Source organism: Pelophylax lessonae (genome assembly GCF_965119305.1).
Source record: "Pelophylax lessonae genome assembly, chromosome: 8".
NCBI classification, from domain to species: Eukaryota; Metazoa; Chordata; class Amphibia; order Anura; family Ranidae; genus Pelophylax; species Pelophylax lessonae.
In genome coordinates, this window is record NC_138775.1 from 89,840,820 (window position 1) to 89,862,613 (window position 21,794).

General features: G+C 43.1%; 1 protein-coding gene across 1 annotated transcript in view; it reads right to left on the reverse strand.

Annotated features, from left to right (window-relative positions):
• KCTD17 (potassium channel tetramerization domain containing 17) overlaps positions 1-21,504 on the reverse strand; it is a 99,080-nt gene extending 77,576 nt beyond the window's left edge. The window contains exons 1-2 of the mRNA XM_082265492.1: positions 20,971-21,504; positions 20,691-20,799 (exon numbers count right to left, since the gene is read on the reverse strand). Coding sequence (XP_082121618.1) covers positions 20,691-20,799; positions 20,971-21,156 — 295 coding nt within the window. The 5' untranslated portion in view covers positions 21,157-21,504. The remainder of the gene's footprint in view (positions 1-20,690; positions 20,800-20,970) is intronic.
• Between the last annotated feature and the right edge of the window lie 290 nt (positions 21,505-21,794).

Sequence of the window (21,794 nt, forward strand, 5' to 3'; positions counted from 1 at the left end):
TACTGCGGCGATGTGGCTCGTTATCGTCCAGCGATGTAGACCTACGTCGCTGGACTCCTCCCCTTGTGGGCGGCACGCGCGCGCCTCCGGAGGCTCGCTCCCGCTGTGTTCAGTCACAGCGGGAGTCGGGCCAGGGGAGGAGCAGCGGCGATCGCCGCTGCTCTTCCCCGATCGTCGGGGAATCGAGTGTGGAGATCCGCCCGCTTGTGTAAACAGAGAGGCGGATCTCCTAAGTGACAGGCAGGGTCAGATTGCAGGGTTCAGCATAGCTGAACCTGCGATCTGTCCCTGTGTCACTCAGTCACCTCCCCACACACATGTCAGTAAGCACCAGGCATACATTAACCCCTCCCTCTCCAATAAAATTAACCCCTTCCCTGCCAGTGTCATTTTTATAGTAACAGTGCATATTTATAACACTGATTACTGTAGTAATGTCACTGGTACCCCCAAAAGTGTCAAAAATGTCAGTCAGGGGTCCGATCTGTCCGCCTGAAATGTCGCAGTCCCGCAAAAAAAATCGCAGATCGCCGCCATTACTCGTTAAAAAAAAAAAACACCAAAAATGACAGAAATCTTTCCCTTAGTTAGTAAACGCAATAACTTTTGCGCAAACCAATCAAAATACGCTTATTGCGATTTTTTTTTACCAAAAATATGTATCAGAAAACAAATTGACCAAAAATGATAAAAAATTTTGATTTTTACATTTTGGGGGGGGGGGGGGGGTTTCATATAAAAAAAATGTGAAAAATATTGTTATTTTTTCAAAATTTTTGCTCTTTTTTTGTTTATAGCGCAAAAAATAAAAATCGCACAGGTGATCAAATACCACCAAAAGAAAGCACTGTTTGTGGTAAAAAAAGGACGTAAATTTCGTTTGGGTACGGCGTTGCATGACCGCGCAATTGTCAGTTAAATTTGCACAGTGCTGAATCGCAAAAAGTGGCCTGGACGTAAGACAGCAAAATCCTCCGGTGGTAAAGTGGTTAATGAGTATACATTATTAATACAGTATAAATATTGATCAGGAATACATTATTCACGTATGTACTGTATATTCTGATTAATTACACATTTAGTAGGATCAGAAAACTATATGGATACATATACAGTTATATTATATATTTCTACACAATAACTTGTATATGTAAACCATTTCTACAAATGGGATATTTCCAATCAGAATATTATCTACTAGAGCATTATTATGCTAGCAAACAATATAATCATGATATAGGATTGGATATAAAATATGGGATATAGTCTGATCTTCATACACTTTTAGATATATATAATGTAGGGATGAGCTTCGAGTTTGAGTCGAACATTGGCTGTTCGCCCGTGCGTCGAATGACGAAAAATGTGCTGCTTCGGGGGAAATTTGAGCACCCGCATCCATAATGCACTGCGCTCGCATGTGCAGTGCATTATGTGAAGGCTGCTCACACAGCAGCAGCGTGTAGTGTGTGACTGATAGGAAGTGTTTGAGGCAGGGTGAAGATCGTGATTGAGGCAGTGAGAGGAAAGTGATTTGCAGTTTATCAGACAGTGCAGTGTAGTCAGCAGAATAGTCTAGTTAAGACATTGCTAGCAGTGAGTTAGGTAGGGAGAGAGATTTGTGCTTTTTGCAATTTAAGAGATCAGATAGTAAAGTGCATTCAGCAGTGCAGTATATACCATAGACCAGGCATGTCCAACCTGCGTCCCAGGGGCCACATGCGGCCCACTGCCCCCTGACAATTTATTTTTTTTGCTGGGGAGAAAGGAAGTCTAGTCAGGGGCACGGCCACAGAGGCAGCCTCAGAGGGGATCATCCACTAATTGTGTTAAATTAGTGCTGGGGGGGCGCGGCAGCAAGGGAAAGGCACGGCGGCGTTTTATTACTTATATACCTTAACTAAAAGTATATATTTTATATGCGGCCCGAGAGAATGTCTGTACACTCAATGTGGCCCAGAGAAGTCAAAAGGTTGGACACCCATGCCATAGACCATATACCATGGTATAGAGACCATACATTTATAGGTATATATAGATATAGGACAATTGAGTATATATTAGGCCATTCAGTATCTATCGGTCAGTTCAGTATAGACCATACTTTGATATCTAAATATATATATATATATATATATATATATATATATATATATATATATATATATATATATAAAGGGCAAGTGAGTATCTATCGGTCAGTTCAGCATAGACCATACTTTGATATCTACATATATATATCAGGGCTTGACAAATTTGCCTGAAATCTAGGAGCCAGCTAAAAAAGTTAGGAGCCATTTTTTTTTTTTTTAAACTAACAACCAAGCTTTATTTAATAAAACGGATAGAACCCCACTCTCCTCTATAGCGCAATTGGATGGAAACAGACTGTCTGTCTGTTTCCATCCGATGCCATCTGATCCGATCCATGGGATGGATAGAAAATAGAACCACCATCCGTCTGTTTTTGGCGGACAGGATCAGATGGCGGCAGATTACTGCTCCATAGAGGAGAATGAAGGGTCCGATCAGGTCTGCCTGAAAAACTGACAGGTGGACCTGATCAGACAGCCCGTGTGTGAAAGGGGCCTTCGGCTGTGGCACGGTGATGAGGAAAAAAAAAAAGATTATATATATATATATATATATATATATATATATATATATATATATATATATATATATATATTTTTTTTTTTAATAATAAGAATTGAAAAAAAAAAAAAAAAAACATTTTTTATTTTTTTTAATAATTAAAAAAAAAAAGAAAAACATTTTTTATTTTTTTTAATAATTAAAAAAAAAAAGAAAAAATTATTATTATTTATTTTTTTTAAATTTAAAAAATAAATTAATAATAATAACCCCACTTCCTGTCCACTTACCTTTAAGCAAAGGTAACTGGACAGAGAGATGAAGCCTGCAAAAACTTGAAAGGAGATGGAAAGGCATTGAGAACAGGCATTACTCCCGGCCACCACAAGAGGGCGCCAGTTCCCCAGCCTCTCTCATCTCACAGAAGAAGGCCGAAAAGCTGGGGCCTCAATTTTTGGACGGCGCGGAAGTCCGGGCACTCGGGAAGGAGGTGGGGTTGCAAAAGGGACAGGACACCTCCTGCAGGGCACCCCAGGCGCCAGGTCGCTAATTCTAGTCGCAAATGCGACCTGGCGCCCGGGTTTTGTTGAGCCCTGATGTATATATATATATATATATATATTTAGGGCAATTGAGTATCTATTGGTCAGTGCAGTATAGATCATACTTTGATATCTATATATATATATACACACACCGTGCTTTGCGCAAGTATTCGGCCCCCTTGAACTTTTCGACCTTTAACCACATTTCAGGCTTCAAACATAAAGATATAAAACTGTAATTTTTTGTGAAGAATCAACAACAAGTGGGACACAATCATGAAGTGGAATGAAATTTATTGGATATTTCAAAATTTTCAACAAATAAAAAACTGAAAAATTGGGCGTGCAAAATGATTCAGCCCCTTTACTTTCAGTGCAGCAAACTCTGTCTGCAATTAAGTATCTATCGGTCAGTTCAGTATAGACAACACTTTGATATACACATATATATATATATATATATATATATATATATATATAGGGCAATTGAGTATCTATCGGTCAATTCAGTATAGACCATACATTGATATGTATACATATATAGGGAAATTGAGTATCTATCGGTCAGTTCAGTATAGACCATACATTGATATCTAAATATATATATATATATATATATATATATATATATATATATATATATATATATGTATATATATATATATATATATATATATCTGTAGCACCCTCCTAGGTAGGTGCTAGGAAGAAGCATATGGGTGGCCCTGTCTGCACATCAGGAGGGCCCAATTATTTAGTAAGGCTGCCATGTGTTACCCAGGGTGTCTGTTAAGTCTGGGGAGTCTCCCCACTATGTCCAATGAGAGCCCTCATTGGACAGTGGGGGAAACCTAGCTAATAGTACACCGGGGCTTGTATCTATCCCAGAGGGCAGATTCTGCCGCAATGCATCCTGGGATGGGGTATAAGTCTGAGGGGAGCACATGACAGAATGACTTTGGTGGGAAGCAGAGTCCCAGGAGGAGGGTGATGGCTGTCTCTCCTCCTGTCAGAGCAAGTGAGAGTTTCCTGGGCAGTCGGCCTAGAGGACGAAGGTTGAGCTGGGCTGCAGAGAGGGATCCAGAGTGCTGTGGACCAAGTGGAGCTGCTGGGAAAAATATTCGGGGAAAAACAGTGTGGTGAGTACTTGAGACAGCCCAGGGGTCTGCCAAGGAGAGGGGACCACACCAAAAGGTCAAGGGGATCCAGGAGCCAGCTAACCTGAGGAGAAGGTTTCGAGAAAGGGGGTGCCAGTGTTGAAGCCCTGAAGATAAGTGAGAGAAAGAGGGTGCCGGTGTGGGCCCTGAAGTGTTTAGAAGCACAGCAGCAGCATAAGTAGCTACCTCAGCAAGGAGTGCTTAAGGGAGCTAAAGAAAGGACTTCTTTATGTGAGAAAGCAGTCCAAGGTCAGTGTGGAGTTAACAGGCAGCAAGCCAGTGTTAACCAGCGTCAACCGGCGTTGACTGGCATTTAGTCAGCGTCAAGTCAGCGTCAAGAAGCATTTTTCAGTTGTCCCTATAAAATTGTGCATAGTTGAGCCAAAGGAGTATCCCACTCATTCCCTTCTCCCATCCAAGTTCTCAATAAATACAAAACCCAAAGATACTGGACTGGTCATTGTCTCAGCGCTCATACTTGGAGGAATATGCACAGGGGTACTTTTGTTGCACCCGGTGGCCCAGGTGAACCCATATCCAGCACAATGGCTGGGAATCCTGCTACATATCAGCCAGTTCAGTATTGACCATACGTTGATATCTACATATACAGTATATATATATATATATATATATATATATATATATATATATATATATATATATATGGCAATTAAGTATCTATCGGTCAGTTCTGTATAGACCAGGGATCTCCAGACTACGGCCCTCCAGCTGTTGCAGAACTACATATCCCAAAACTCTAGCATTCATAGACATGACTAAGCATGATGGGAATTGTAGTTCCCTTACAACTGGAGGGCCATAGTTTGGAGACCCCTGGTATAGACCATACACTGATATCTACATATATATATATATATATATATATATATATACACACACAGTATATAGCAATTGAGTATCTATCGGTCAGTTCAGTATAACCCATACTTTAATATATATATATATATATATATATATATATATATATATATATATATATATATATATATATATATAATATATATAGGGCGATTGAGTCGGTCAAATCTGTCGGTCAGTTCAGTATACACCATACTTTGATATCTATATATACAGTGCCTTGCGAAAGTATTCGGCCCCTTGAACTTTGCGACCTTTTGCCACATTTCAGGCTTCAAACATAAAGATATAAAACTGTAATTTTTTGTGAAGAATCAACAAGTGGGACACAATCATGAAGTGGAACAAAACTTATTGGATATTTCAAACTTTGTTAACAAATAAAAAACTAAAAAATTGGGCGTGCAAAATTATTCAGCCCCTTTACTTTCAGTGCAGCAAACTCTCTCCAGAAGTTCAGTGAGGATCTCTGGAGGATCCAATTTTGACCTAAATGACTAATGATGATAAATAGAATCCACCTGTGTGTAATCAAGTCTCTGAATAAATGCACCTGCACTGTGATAGTCTCCAAGGTCCGTTTAAAGTGCAGAGAGCATCATGAAGAACAAGGAACACACCAGGCAGGTCCGAGATACGGTTGTGGAGAAGTTTAAAGCCAGATTTGGATACAAAAAGATTTCCCAAGCTTTAAACATCCCAAGGAGCACTGTGCAAGCGATAATATTGAAATGGAAGGATTATCAGACCACTGCAAATCTACGAAGACCTGGCCGTCCCTCTAAACTTTCAGCTCATACAAGGAGAAGACTGATCAGAGATGCAGCCAAGAGGCCCATGATCACTCTGGATGAACTGCAGAGATCTACATAGGACAACAATCAGTCGTATACTGAACAAATCCGGCCTTTATGGAAGAGTGGCAAGAAGAAAGCCATTTCTTAAAGATATCCATAAAAAGTGTTGTTTAAAGATTGCCACAAGCCACCTGGGAGACACACCAAACATGTGGAAGAAGGTGCTCTGGTCAGATGAAACCAAAATCGAACTTTTTGGCAACAATGCAAAACGTTATGTTTGGTGTAAAAGCAACACTGCTCATCACCCTGAACACACCATCCCCACTGTCAAACATGGTGGTGGCAGCATCATGGTTTGGGCCTGCTTTTCTTCAGCAGGGACAGGGAAGATGGTTAAAATGGATGGGAAGATGGATGGAGCCAAATACAGGACCATTCTGGAAGAAAACCTGATGGAGTCTGCAAAAGACCTGAGACTGGGACGGAGATTTGTCTTCCAACAAGACAATGATCCAAAACATAAAGCAAAATCTACAATGGAATGGTTCACAAATAAACATATCCAGGTGTTAGAATGGCCATGTCAAAGTCCAGACCAGAATCCAATCGAGGATCTGTGGAAAGAACTGAAAACTGCTGTTCACAAATGCTCTCCATCCAACCTCAACCTGAGCTCGAGCTGTTTTGCAAGGAGGAATGGGCAAAAACTTCAGTCTCTCGATATGCAAAACTGATAGAGACATACCCCAAGCGACTTACAGCTGTAATCACAGCAAAAGGTGGTGCTACAAAGTATTAACTTAAGGGGGCTAAATAATTTTGCACACCCAATTTTTCAGTTTTTTATTTGTTAAAAAAGTTTGAAATATCCAATAAATTTCGTTCCACTTCATGATTGTGTCCCACTTGTTGTTGATTTTTCACACAAAAAATTACAGTTTTATATCTTTATGTTTGAAGCCTGAAATGTGGCAAAAGGTCGCAAAGTTCAAGGGGGCCGAATACTTTCGCAAGACACTGTATATAGGGCAATTGAGTATCTATCGGTCAGTTCAGTATAGACCATACTTTGATATCTATATAGATATAGGGCAATTTAGTATCTATCGGTCAGTTCAATATTGACCATACTTTGATATCTATATATAAATAGGACAGGTTCAGGGGTTTGGCTTTTTTTCGCCTCGCCAGTGGCTTTTGATAAAGGATGCATGTCTCCTGTCACCATTTGAGGAGGCCACAAGGATGGTGAGCAGGGACGATGCATGCATCAGTGACGCTATCCCTCTAGTCTACCTGCTGGAGCACACGCTTCGTGGAATCATGGACAGAGCACTTGAGGCAGAACAGTGGGAGGAAGAGGAGGACTTCCTTTTCTCACAAGGCCCCCTTTATGCAGATATCATGCCTGCAGGGACAGGAGGAAGAGGAAGAGGATTTTGGCAGCATGGATATAGAGGATAGCATATAGCAGTCTTCAAGGAATGGTTGTCATTCCTCAGAAACCCCAGGAGTTGTACATGGTTGGGGAGAGATTGCTCCTGACAATGTCATCCTTAATGACCCAGAGGACTCAGAAGCCCATGCCTCCTCAAAATTATGTTGCATGGGCTCCCTGATTCTGCAAAGCCTGTGAAAGGACCCCAGGATTCCTGCTATCAAGGAGAGGGATAATTACTAGTTGGCAACCCTTCTTGATCCAGGTTACAAGGGTAAAGTTGCAGAGCTCATCCTGCCTTCGCAGAGGGAGCAGAGGATGAAACATCTTGAGGAGGCCTTGAAAAAAAAATTGTGTAACACCTTTCCAGACACTGGGAGGTTAACATTCTCTGGACGTGTTTCTGAGGCATCGTTCAGCCAAAAGAGGAGCGGTTGAGAAGGCAGCCGGCTGACCGATGCCTTTAAACAGTTCTTAAGTCCTCAGCAGCACCCAGGGCTCCATCATATGGTGCATGATTATCTAAGGGCAAGAGCAGACTTGGAGACCTTTCCAACTGAGCATCCACTGGGTTACTGGTTCTTGAGGATGGACCACTGGCCAGAACTTGCTCAATATGCAATGGAGCTACTGGCCTGTCCTGCTTCCAGCATGCTTTTCCGAACGGACATTCAGTGCTGCTGGAGGTTTTATGACGGACAAAAGAGTGCGTCTATCTACAGACTCTGTTGACCAGCTGACTTTTATCAAAACGAATCAGTCCTAGATCAACAGCAGCTATCAAGCCCCTGATGCTGATGTAACTGATTGAATTTGCTAGGGGTCTGCCATCCCTTGAAGACTGCATATGCTGCCTATCCTATTCCTCAACCTTGATTCTGCTAGGTTCTAATAATGTTTTTGGTTTAGGTCACCACCAACACCCAAGGCCTAATTTTTCTGCAATTCTGTGACAGGTGCATACAATTTAAATTTTGTATGTAATTTTTAACAGCAGGCCCTGTCCCTGTGCCCTGCACCCAGCAGGAGTAACTGTGAGGGGTTACGGTTTTCAGACACCACCAACACCAAAAGCCCAATTTTAGTTTCAGTTCCTGACAATACTAGCCTTCCAGGTCCCCATTACTCCAGCAGGTTTGCATAGCTGACACCCAACCTTGGCTAGGTCATATGGCAGCACAGCGCCCCCATTAGATCACTAATAAGAACACATACACCACTTGATCTTTGCCAATTTCAAATTCGTGTGGAATTTTTACCAGCAGGGCCCGTTCCTGCACCAAGCAATAATAACTGCGAGGGGTTGTGGTGTTCAGGCACCACCAACACCCAAGGCCCAATTTTTCTGCACCTATATGACAAGTACATGCGATTTAAAATTTGTATGGAATTCTTACCAACAGGGCCCGTTCCTGTGCCCAGCAAGAGTAAATGTTAGGGGTATGGTGTTCAGGCACCACCAACAACCAAGGCCCAATTTTTCTGCACCTGTATGACAAGTATATGCAATTTCAAATTTGTATGGAATTTTTACCAGCAGGGCACCTGTATGACAAGAACATGCGATTTTACATTTTGTATGTTTATTTGTATATGACATTTTTTCCTTTAGAAATGTCAGTATTGCTGCAGCAGGCTACATGCATCGTACAGATGCGCTACTTTACAGGCACATTAAGGGGACCCCCCAGGCACCATATTTAAAGGAATTTTTCATTTTTATAGTTTCACTTTAAGCCTTATTAAAATCAGTAAATCACTGCTCCTTTAAAAATGATTGTTTTTAAAAAAAATGTTGGCATTGGTACATGTTCCCCAGGTCAGTACCCGGACCCCATACACTTTTTTTTGGGCCATAACTTGCATTTAAGCCTTTAAAAAGAGGACTTTTGATTTTTGACGTTCGAGTCCTATAGACTTCAATGGAGTTTGTTTGTTCGAACAACCTTTTCCCTTGTACGCAGTGTTCTGGTGCGAACCAAACAGTGGGGTGTTCGGGTCATCACTAATATAATGTAATTCTCAATAGAACATTATCCTGAACATATAAACATAATTTCCATATCCCCTCATGGTATATGAGGGACCATGGAAGTTGTACATGCTTGATCATGATCATATTCCCAAAAATGTAAAATAATGTCTGAGTAGTGTGAATTTGTGACAAGAAAAGAAAAAAAAAATATTTCTATTGAAGGATCTTTTACTCTGTGTTTAACTTTCCCAGAGTTGAGACAATGGTTTGGTAATTGGATAACCAATATTGCTGCCTTTTCCTTGAAGTCTGTTATAAGATGTCCTTGTAGGTAAACCTTCCCCCAAGGTTGTCTCACCTAGAATAAGCAATTGAGTTGGCTGCATTTCCAAAGTATTATATTCAAGGCTCTTCAAATACAGTCTATTTGTGACCATAGAATATAGCTGTCCTTGGGTTTTATCTTTCGTTTCAGCACACAGCCATTTTACATATGGCTGACAAAAACACAGGATGTTTTGTCTAAAGATCTTTGTGAATGACCTGGATTTAAACCTGTTTTGGGGCTTATTTATTCATAAATTGCATATGCAGATTTAAGACAATATGTCTATTTCTTCATAATATTTCTGGCATCCGGCATGGGTAAAATCCTTTCAGATTACCAAACATAACTGGTTGTACTGGTTTATCTATTGGATTAGGAGCAACCATATCTCCTGGGTAACGTGCTCTTCGAAAAATTATGTTTGGTTTGTCTGGAATGATGGGGCCCAACACACTGTCCCCCTTCAAAACTTTCCAGTGTTTATTAGTAATCTTGCTAAGCCATCTATGTTGATCAGAAAAGGTTGTTACAAATGCTTTATCAAATTTAGAGTTTTTCCCTTTTCCTTTTTTCTTAGGAATTAATAGATCCATACGGTGTAACCCAGCAACTTGTTGTATGTCTTGTTTCAGGTCACTTGGATTGTATCCTTTTTAGAGAAGTCTATCCTCAAGTACTTTGACTTGTGCATTGTAATCCTTGAGTTTTGAACGATTATGGCGGATACACCTAAACTGTCCCTTAGGAATAGCACTTAGCCGGGTGGGATGGTGACATCTATGGAAATCTTTTTAATATTATTTTCCTTTTGGGTGCTTTACCCATTCAGGTAAACTTGAAATAAAAGCAGTCGTGCATAAAAGATTTTATGTGTCTTCTTAATAAAAATAAAATATCTTTTTAAACTCCTTGTAGTTACAAACCTACAGCCCAGTGAGAGTTTTCTTAGATTTATTTGCAATCTCTGAAGTATTTGTTCGGTGTAAAGTTTTGTTTCACCCCAACTATCGGGGATCAAAATCATACGGGGCAGATTGATAGACAGGGTGAGTAGTAAGTAGTTTTCTTCCCGACCCTGGGGTTCCTTTGCATGCCACCAGAAGTTCTGTTTTTTTCCGCTATAAAAGTTTAAAACGTGATATCACATGCTGTACTTCAATCCCAGTTGACGCCCTTTGAGGGGAAACGCGTTGGGCAGAGCCAGCTGCGTCGCTAGCACGCACGGTCTGTACTGCAGGCGGCCGTGCCACCACGAGATTCTGTGCAAAGATCAAGCATGTTTTCTGTAAGTGCGATTATGTTTAAATAAATTAATTTTAAAAGATAATGCACTATTAGCCCTTCTTTTCTCTCCTCCACATCCATGAGCTGAGAGCCTCTAGCCATCCAAGGCTCACAGGGAAGGTGATATAGACCAAAACTGCTCAGCCGAGCATTTCCCTACATGTCTTTTGACCGCCGAGGTTTGGTAAGCGGCCTTCTTTACATCTTTGAGCACGAAGGAGATGCATGCAGCACTTTGATTTTTAAATAGCACCTTTCCAGCCTATCACAATTTTTTGGGACTGATTTATATTAACCCAGAATTAAGCTTTGTATGGGACTTTTTAGTTCTGGAATTCTGAATGTTTTTCACCACATGAAATTGTTTTCACTGCATTGTTATTACATGTTGATCTATCATATCACGTCACATTTCCAATAGCTGTTTAATAGCTTTTTAAGTCCATTTTTCATATGTAAGAAGTTTGAGTGATCAGCCAGGCATGTGCACCTATTATTATCACTTTGGTTTTTTGCATTTTTTGGCGACTTTTATCGCAAAAAATTTCTTGTTATTTGTCCTTTTTAGAGATAGCGCTAGATTGCCCTCCACGCTATCACAGTCACACTACAAGTCGCTGATCCCAGCCATTACTAGTATTAGTGCCTGTACGGATCAGTATCTTGATCACGATCAAAACTTTACTAGTGTCTCCAAAAATGCAGTTTGGTTTTTACCAAAGACATGAAGCAGAATACATTTTGGCTTAAGTTTATGTAGAAATTTTATTTTATTGGATATGTTTTTAAAAAAAAAAGTAGAAAATATTTGGTCTTTTTCATTTATATATTAAAAATAAAAAACCTAGTGGTGATCAAATACAACCAAAAGAAAGCTCTATTTGTGTGAAAAAAATGATATAAATGTCATATGCATACAGTGTTGCATGATCCCGCAATTGCCAGTTAAAGTGGTTGTAAAGGCAAGTAGTTTTTGTATCTTAATGCATTCTTTGAACTAATACTTACCAGAGCCCATCTCTATCCAGCAATGTCCATGAGTGCCTTAGTAGTCAGGGACTCTCTCTCCCGGTTGGCTGAGACACAGCAGCTTCGCCATCGGCTCCCGCTGCTATCAATCAAACTCACTGAATAGATATACGGAGCTGCAACTCGGCTCGGGTGCCCCATAGCAAGCTGCTTGCTGTGGGGGCACTCAACAGGAGCGAGGGGCCAGGAACAATGAAGAGGGACCTGAGAAGAGGAGGATCTGGGCTGCCCTGTGCAAAACCAACTGAATAAGGGGGTAAGTATAAGATGTTTGTTATTTTAATAGAAAAAAAATTAGACTTTACAATCACTTTAAGTTAGCGCAGTGCTGAATAGCAAAAAATGCCCTGATCATAAAGCGGTAAAACCTTTTCTCATTCTAAAAATGCTAGTTGCCTGGCTGTCATTCAGCCCATTGGCTTCAATTCTTTGAGTCAGTGACCCGGAACAAATATTGATTGGTATACAGTAATATCTTGGTTTATGAGTAACCTGGTATACGAGCGTTTTGAAAAACAAGCAGCATTTTTTTTTAAATGTTGCCTTGATATGTGAGCGCTGCCTTGATATACGAGCAGTATTAGACTCAGAATGTTAAAGTGGTTTAGCAATGCTAAAGTGTTTTAGTACAGTATAACCATGCCATCCCCTCTGTTACATAACATTATGTGTCCCTGTGCCTGTACTGTATATAAAGGTGCTGATTTCTACTGTATCAGATTGTCTCCCGGCGCTCATGTGACTCCTCGTCTCTCTGCTTTCCCCGGTGGGCGGGGACGAGCACTCCCACTGATGTCATCCGGGGAGGAGAGGAGGAGAGAAGCAGAGAGCCGAGGAGTCACGTGAGCGCCGGGAGACGCTCTGATACAGTAGAAATTAGCATGTGATATATACAGTATAGACTATTCTCCTGGTGCTCATGTGACTCCTCGTCTCTCTGCTTTCCCCAGCGGTCGGGGAGGAGAATTCCCGCTGATGTCATCCGGGGAGGAGGGGAGGAGAGAAGCAAAGAGCTGAGGAGTCACGTGAGCAATGGGAGATGCTCTGATACAGTAGAAATCAGCATCCACTATATACAGTACAGAATATTCTCCTGGCGCTCATGTGACTCCTCGTCTCTCTGCTTTCCCCGGCAGGCGATGACAAGCACTCCCTCTGACGTCATCCGGGGAGGAGAGAAGCAGAGAGCCGAGGAGTCACATGAGCGCCAGGAGACTCTCTGACAGTGACGGCCGGTGTACTGAGGGCACGTGGAGTTCAATGGAGATTTTTTTTTTTTGGTATCACCTGATTAGAGCCAGAGGCCGAGGAGGAGGCGGGAGCGGAAGGACTAGAGGAGACGCGCCGCCGGTCACTGGGACTGAGGAGAAGCCGCCCGCCGCTGCTCCTGCTCCAGGTAAGTAAGGGGGCACGCACGCTGATCTCTGCATTAGGGGCATGTATTGCTGGTCCCTGCATTGGGGGCACGCACACTGATCTCTGCATTGGGGGCATGTATTGCTGGTCCCTGCATTGGGGGCATGTACGCTGATCTCTGCATTGGGGGCATGTATGCTGGTCACTGCATTGGGGGCATGTATGCTGGTCACTGCATTGGGGGCATGTATGCTGGTCACTGCATTGGGGGCATGTACGCTGGTCACTGCATTGGGGGCATGTACGCTGATCTCTGCATTGGGGTAATGGTATGCTGGTCACTGCATTGAAGGGGGCATGTATGCTGGTCTCTGCATTGGGGGCATGTATGCTGGTCACTGCATTGGGGGCATGTACGCTGGTCACTGCATTGGGGGCATGTATGCTGGTCACTGCATTGGGGGCATGTATGCTGGTCACTGCATTGGGGGCATGTACGCTGATCTCTGCATTGGGGTAATGGTATGCTGGTCACTGCATTGAAGGGGGCATGTATGCTGGTCTCTGCATTGGGGGCATGTATGCTGGTCACTGCATTGGGGGCATGTACGCTGGTCACTGCATTGGGGGCATGTACACTGGTCACTGCATTGGGGGCATGTATGCTGGTCACTGCATTGGGGGCATGTATGCTGGTCACTGCATTGGGGGCATGTACGCTGATCTCTGCACTGGGGGAATGGTATGCTGGTCACTGCATTGAAGGGGGCATGTATGCTGGTCTCTGCATTGGGGGCATGTATGCTGGTCACTGCACTGAAGGGGGCATGTATGCTAGTCACTGCACTGAAGGGGGCACGCACGCTGATCTCTGCATTGGGGGCATGTATGCTGGTCACTGCATTGGGGGCATGTATGCTGGTCACTGCATTGGGGGCATGTACGCTGATCTCTGCACTGGGGGAATGGTATGTTGGTCACTGCATTGAAGGGGGCATGTATGCTGGTCTCTGCATTGGGGGCATGTATGCTGGTCACTGCATTGAAGGGGGCATGTATGCTGGTCACTGCATTGAAGGGGGCATGTATGTTGGTCACTGCACTGAAGGGGCACGCACGCTGATCTCTGCATTGGGGGCATGTATGCTGGTCACTGCATTGGGGGCATGTACGCTGATCTCTGCATTGGAGGAATGGTATTTTGGTCACTGCATTGAAGGGGGCATGTATGCTGGTCTCTGCATTGGGGGCATGTACGCTGATCTCTGCATTGAAGGGGGCATGTACACTGGTCACTGCATTGAAGGGGGCATGCACACTGGTCACTGCATTGAAAGGGGGCACGCTGGTCCCTGTGCATTGAAAGGGGGCACGCTGGTCACTCTGCATTGAAAGGGGGCACGCTGGTCACTCTGCATTGAAAGGGGGCACGCTGGTATCTTTGCATTGAAAGGGGGCACGCTGGTCTCTCTGCATTGAAAGGGGGCACGCTGGTCTCTCTGCATTGAAAGGGGGCACGCTATACCTTAATTACTGAAGGCCCTTTCACACTTTTGCGACCTCAAAGTCACACAATTTTTTACAGCGTTTTTTGCCGCAAAGCAATGCCTATTACATTTTTCTGTTTGCGCCCCCCAAAAATTTTGAGCACCAGCCGCCACTGCTCTCTGATACAGTAGAAATCAGCATCTTTTATATACAGTACAGACACAGGGACATAATGTTATTTAACAAAGGGGATTGCATGCTTATATTGTACAGTACAGTACTTTAGATATGATAGCAGCATATCTTTATTTATACCAATAAATGGTTGCAGAACGAATCATCTGAGTGTCCATTATTTCTTTTGGGAAAATTTACTTTGATATACGAGTGCTTTGGATTACAAGCATGCTGCTGGAACTAATTATGCAAACCAAGGTATTACTGTATTTGTTCCAGATCAGTAACTCATGCTATTGAAGGAAGCATTTAGGCATATTGACCAGGTACCTGTTTCAAGAAAGGGCCAGCAAAGACAAACCCCATATTTCTCCCAGGAGAGGTTTACTTTAAGTATGCTTGTCTGAGCAGTTTAAACTCCTTTTACCCAAGTTATTGCATGAAATCCACTAATGAAGCGAGGCAGCCTCTTGGGCCTTGTAAACTGATGCTGTACAGGAGTCCAATTAATCCCTCAAGTGCTGCTCTCAAAAGCTTCTTTTGTTGCCTTTAGCATCTGTGGCAACTCCCTGACCTCTATTTTTCATTATGTTATAAAACAGGGCTGCCAAGGGCAATCAGAAAAGACGACACAAAGGTTAGGATTAAGAAAAAGACGATAATCATTGCAATTAATGAACAAAGCATTAAATAATTAATGACTGTGTGCAAATTACCAATATAATAAAAGTGTTTGAAATATAACATGTTCAGGCTGGTGGTGAATGCTAATGAGCAGCATCCAGTTGTTGTGTTGGTTAGACACCTTCCCAAAGACTTGTGGTGAGGAAACCGAGGGTGATACTGCCACCACTGATGCTTTTTTTTTTTTTTTTTACTGCCAAATGGCGATTTTGAATTGCAGGTCAGTGCTGAAACTATTCAGTTACATGGAAGGATTTGACAAGCAGTGGTAGATGAAGATCAAATTCAGCATGTCGCATTGAGATTGTGTCTTGTGTGTACTCACCTGAGCAGCACCATGGCTGCTTGTAGGTGGATGGTTTGGTGTAAAAACATGGATTAATTGCCTATTTTTACTGCCCCATGGCAACCTTAAAAGATCCAAAAGGACAGATGTCGATATAAAAACCAACAATGCAGAAAGATTAGCACATTGGTCCTAATATAGAACTGCTGGGTTTGCTAGGCCCATGAGTAAACTGCCCTATACTGTTTATTGCTGCAGGACAGGAAGTTAAGAAATGTTTCCTCTATTGGGCACCAGAATCAAGCCCCATGAAAAACAAACCTAATTGTTTTTTTGTTTTTTTTTTTTTGTTTTTTGTTTTAACCATTCCCTATGCTACCCAAAACCTAAAGCTAAAAAATTAATTTTTGTAAATTTGCGCAGTAAAATTAAGTTACCTCCAATTTAGTATACCCTATCTGGCTGCTGCAGCGTTTAGCCCCGTACACACGTAGCGATTGTCGGCCGAACGATCGGCCGTCTTTTGTCCGGTGCTGTCCTGTCGGTTGAAAAGTGCTAAAGACTGCACACGAATTTTGTCGGCCAACAACAGCCGACTGCAGAAGTGATGTCATGTGATGGTTAACTTTCCGTGTGTTTTTTCTTCTCTGAGCATGCCCAGTCTTGCCCATCTGCTGTTTGTCGGCCGAATTCTGTACTGACTGAGGAACAATCGGCCGTTCTGGTGTTGGCCAACAAAAATTTTAAAGCCTGCACACCAGATTCTGTTCGGCCGAAAAGTCGCAGTCGGTTGTCGGAAGCATCATACTAACAAGCCGACAATCGGCCGATCGGACGTTGGCCGAATATTTACGGCCAACAATCGCTGCGTGTGTACGGGCCTTTAGTCAAAAACTTTAACATGTATTCAGCCTGAAATCTTCTGTTGTTGCCAAAAGTCCGACTGGTGCCACTCAGCCGACACCTTCTTCATGTATAAAAAAAAAAAAAAAAACTTGTATTCTTTTCACTGAATACAAGGAGATTTGTGATTGGAGAAGAGGAGGTCATCCACACTTCCTCCATTGACAGAGATCCTTGCATTCATAGATGTGCACAGCCTATTGCATTAGGGTGTGCACCTTAAAGCTCCAACACATATGCATGTGTAACATATTTACCGGCCTCTTCCCCGCTCTCCACCCTGAAACAATGGGGGGAGGGGGAAGCAAGGGGGATCAGAAAAAAGAGGAACAGGGACAGGAGGGGTGGCATATGTTGGCATATGTTGGTACCGATCCCTTTGTATTTTTCTCCTGTGGCACCTGAATGTTGCAAGAGGGGGAGAAGGAGAAGCCTTCTTTGAGCTGCAACTTCCACCCCAGCTGCCCCTCCTGTCCAGGTTCTAGGGGTCGGCAAGGTGGGGGGTTCACCTGTCACCTCAATAATCCAAACAAACAATTTACCCAAGAGCTCACTCCGTTGGGGATGACAGGCGTGCCGCTCTCCTCAGGTAGGGAACTCCAAACATAGGCACATGAAAGAGAAAAGGAGGCACAAACACTTAGTGCATTACCCGTGAACACCTTTAAAACGTTTTATTAAAATGCCAAAGACATACTCACAGACATGAAGAACAAGATCGCATATCAAGAAACCATCACATGTAGAATGGAACATGTCCCTGTGTTAGGACCGCTAACTCATTTCGGGAATCAAGCTCCCTTCCCCAGAAGAGACAAGAACTCACTGCTCAAGGTGGTGTAATTGCCTGATGACTCACACCGGATTTTGACTCAACCTGGAGTGCTGCCAATTCCTTTTCCTTTATCCCTTCCCCAGAGCTGGTCCTACTTACCGCAGACCCAAATATACTGAAATCACTTAGGCTGGCCATACACTATACAATTTTCTTATTCAATTTCCTTTAGATTTACCTTAAACTATGTAGTACAAGGGCCTGCCTGATTGCATACAAATTGAAAGTTTGTAGGTTTGACCCTATATTACATGGTTTTGGTAAATCTAAAGGAAAGTTGAACAAGAGAATTGTATAGTGTATGGCCAGCCTTAGACAGGTTCCTCCCCTTTCCTGTGGGCAATGGGCGGGACCAACTAGTATCTAGACCAACCCACTGCCTTCATAGATTCCAAATGCTTCTGCTGCCTTAAGCTGATAGCTTGTAATAAATGACAAGATATGAAATGAAAAAAAAAAAAAAAAAAAAATAAGATAAAATAAAATAATATAAATTGAGTAAAAAAAAAAAAAAAAAAAAAGGGGGAAAAGATAAAAATTGACCCATGATATATCAGGTCACTGGGGGATCTGTGGTCACACTTACCGAGCTGTGCTTCGGAGCAGTCATATAGATATACGATGCATAGCTCGGTAAGTGTGATCAGGGATCCCCCAGTGACCTGATTCCCATATATCATGGGTCAATTTTTATCTTTTCCCTTTTTTTTTTTAACTCAATTTATATTATTTTATTTTGTCTTATTTTTTTATTATTTTTTCATTTCATATCTTGTCATTTATTACAAGCTATCAGCTTAAGGTAGTAGAAGCATTTGGAATCTATGAAGGCAGTGGGTTGGTCTAGAAACTAGTTGGCCCCGCCCATCGCCCACAGGAAAGGGGAGGAACCTGTCTAAGTGATTTCAGTATATATTTTGGCCAGCTGTGAGTAAGACCAGCTCTGAGGAAGGGAGCTTGACTCCTGAAACGCGTTAGCGGTCCTAACATAGGGACATGTTCCATTCCACATATGGTGGATTCTTGTTATGCGATCTTATTCTTCATGTCTGTGACTATGTCTTTGGCATTTTAATTAAAATGTTTTAAAGGTGTTCACGGGTAATGCACTAGGTGTTGCACCTCCTTTTCTCTTTCATTTACCTGTCACCTGCCTGCGATCAAAGGGTAAATTGCCATTGATGGGTTGCCAACCCCAGAATTAGGGTGTGCACAGGATCAACTGGCACAACCCTTATGCACACTTACGCTTGCATTCAATGAAAAGGATGTAAGGCTTTATCTTAAGGCCCCTTTCACATACTCCATCCGACGGACGGACTCCATTTATCTCAGCGGGGGATCGATCCGCCGATCCCCCGCTGAGCAGGAGGATGACAGCTATTCTCCGCACTGTGTGCGGAGCCACAGCTGTCAGTTCCCCATACATCTCTATGGGGAAATCGGATGGGAACGGACCGTCGGTTAACAAAACTAAAACTAGAAGAAAAATGGTTTAACCTTAAACTGCATAAGAGGTTCTTTACTGTCAGAGTGGTAAGGATGTGGAATTCTCTTCCACAAGAAGTGGTGTCAGCAGGGAGCATGGATAGTTTTAAAAAACTTTTAGATGGGCACCTTAAGGACCGAAACATTCAAGGATGTACAACGTATGGTTAACAACACACACACACGTTGAACTGGATGGACTGATGTCTTTTTCAACCTCACTAACTATGTAACTATGCTTCAGTTTGTGAATGAACCAGAAGCTGCTCAACACTTCCAATTCACTCACTGACCAGTGCAGCTGAGGCTTCAGAGAAAGGCATGTGTAGTACCCTCCTCGGTAGGTGCAAGGATAAAAGCTTAGCAGCTCCATCTGCTTATCAGGGGAGCCTGATTGTTAGTTTTGCCTGTTGCATGTGTCCATGTGTGATTCATCTGGTCTGAGGGAGTGTCCCCACTGTATCCAATAGGGGATCATGTTGGACAGTGGAGGAAACCCAGCCAGTGACACAGGCTTTTGTAACTATCCCAGTGGGTTGGCACAAACAGTGGTGCATCCTGGGATATGTTATAAAAGCCAGGGGTACATGTGACAGGGTATCTTTGGGCAGGAAGCCAGGTCTCAAGAGGAGGGTGACGGCTGTCTCTCCTCCTGTTTGTATGGAAGGCGGTCACAGGCGGTCGGCCTAGTGAACCAGAAGTGTGGTGCTGAGACAGGAGGTCCAGTGGATGCTGACAAGCGGAGCTGAAGGCAGAGCAACCTTGGGAAAAACAGTGTCCGTGAGTACCGGGAAGCTTGCCAGGGGTCTGCCCAGGAAGGGAACCGCTCCGGTGAGGGTCAGTGAACAGGAGCTAGCACACACAGCAAGTGAGAAAGGGGGTGCCAAGTTAGGATCCTGAAGAGAAATAATTACAGGATCTTATTATATTCTTATCTTCACTTCAGTGGCAAGGTGACGCAGCGGCCTTGCCGCACACACTACAGCTAGTTGTCCTTAAGTTGTGCATAGATCATAGTTGGAGTATCCCACTCATCCCTTCTCCCATCCTAGTTCAAAAATAAAACACAAAAACCAAATCTCCTGGACTGTTCATTGTCTGAGCCAAGGATTTAAAGTGATAAGTTCCACAGACTGTTGCTACGGGTAACCCAGGGGAATCCAGAAAGTGCAATTCTCAGCCGCTCCCTAGGGGGCAGTGTTACACATGTGTGTTTGAGATTTGGGGTGCACACCCTAATGCAATAGGCTGCGCACAACTATGTAAATCGATATACCGGTTTGAGAATCCGAAGGGCTGGGCTGCATTCTAGTGCCAAGCAAGCAGGTACAGCATCACTGCAATAGAAGTCAGCTTTGACCTGAGGCTTTTCACACAGGCACTTTGTCTCGCAAGATCCCCCCCTTAACAAACACATGTGCGCTGAAATAGAAAGCTTACCTTCAATGGAAATGTTCTTATCTATGACCAGTTTTCCGTAGCGCAGATACCTTAGGATGGCACCAAAGTATGTGGGGTCTCTGTCAATGAGAAAGGCTCCCGTCTCATCCTAAATAGAGAGAAATGCATGGCATGACCCAGAGATTTACTAACAGATAAGTGGTGTAAATATTGAATTAAGATGATGAATGTGCGATGAAGCAGAAGACAGAATTACCACCAGACAGGGATAGACAGATAGCAGAAGTAATAATAGAAAGATACAGGCTGTGCGTCTCACCGTCTCAGACAACAACTGGGACTCCTGGCACAGGCGGCAGAGAAAGGAGTTGGGCTCCTGGCACAGAGTCTGTTTTGTAGTGAGGAAGACCGTGCCTCCTACATTCAGACGCACCCACTTAGCCCCCTCGCCAGCCGTCCGCTGCGTTTCAATCTCTTCGGCAGATAAACAGTGTGGCACCTGCATTGTCTTCTGTCTCCTGATCGGATGTAGCAGTCCCTGGTACCTCGGGATTTCCGGAGCAGCTCTCTGAAATTACTCAGATGCTAAGCAGACCGAGAAACTCTATCCTGGTAAATACGGTGACTCCGGCTCCTACACAACTCCGAGCCCTCGTGCAGCAGCAGAGGCGTTATCTTTTCTCTGGCTAATTACTTTTTAATCGTTTAATTCTTTTCTTCTTCAGCAGCGCCGGAGCTCTCGCTGTTCTCCCTCTGTCTGTGTACACCACACCCTCTCCCGTGGGATAGGTTGTCACCGCAGGTGTACTCCAGGCAGATACCTCGTACAGTCCCATCTGTCATTGGATCGCCTGTCTTACCTTTTCACTAGCAACTGCTATTCTGGTCCTTCTATGAATCCCACATTATGAGTGGTAACATCCTGGATGCACTGTACATAATAAATAGAATAAACACCAAATAAAAAAAAAAAAAAGGAAAGTCCTTCGCTGTGTCACCCTCCCCGCCAGAAATCAAGCTGCTAATTTAAATGAATTTATATACCTAAGGGCTCATTCACATGGGCATGTATATTTTCTGCATAGAACATGGCTTCTAGTTGGCAGAGCTAGTAGAAAATCCACCATAAAATACAAATCCAAA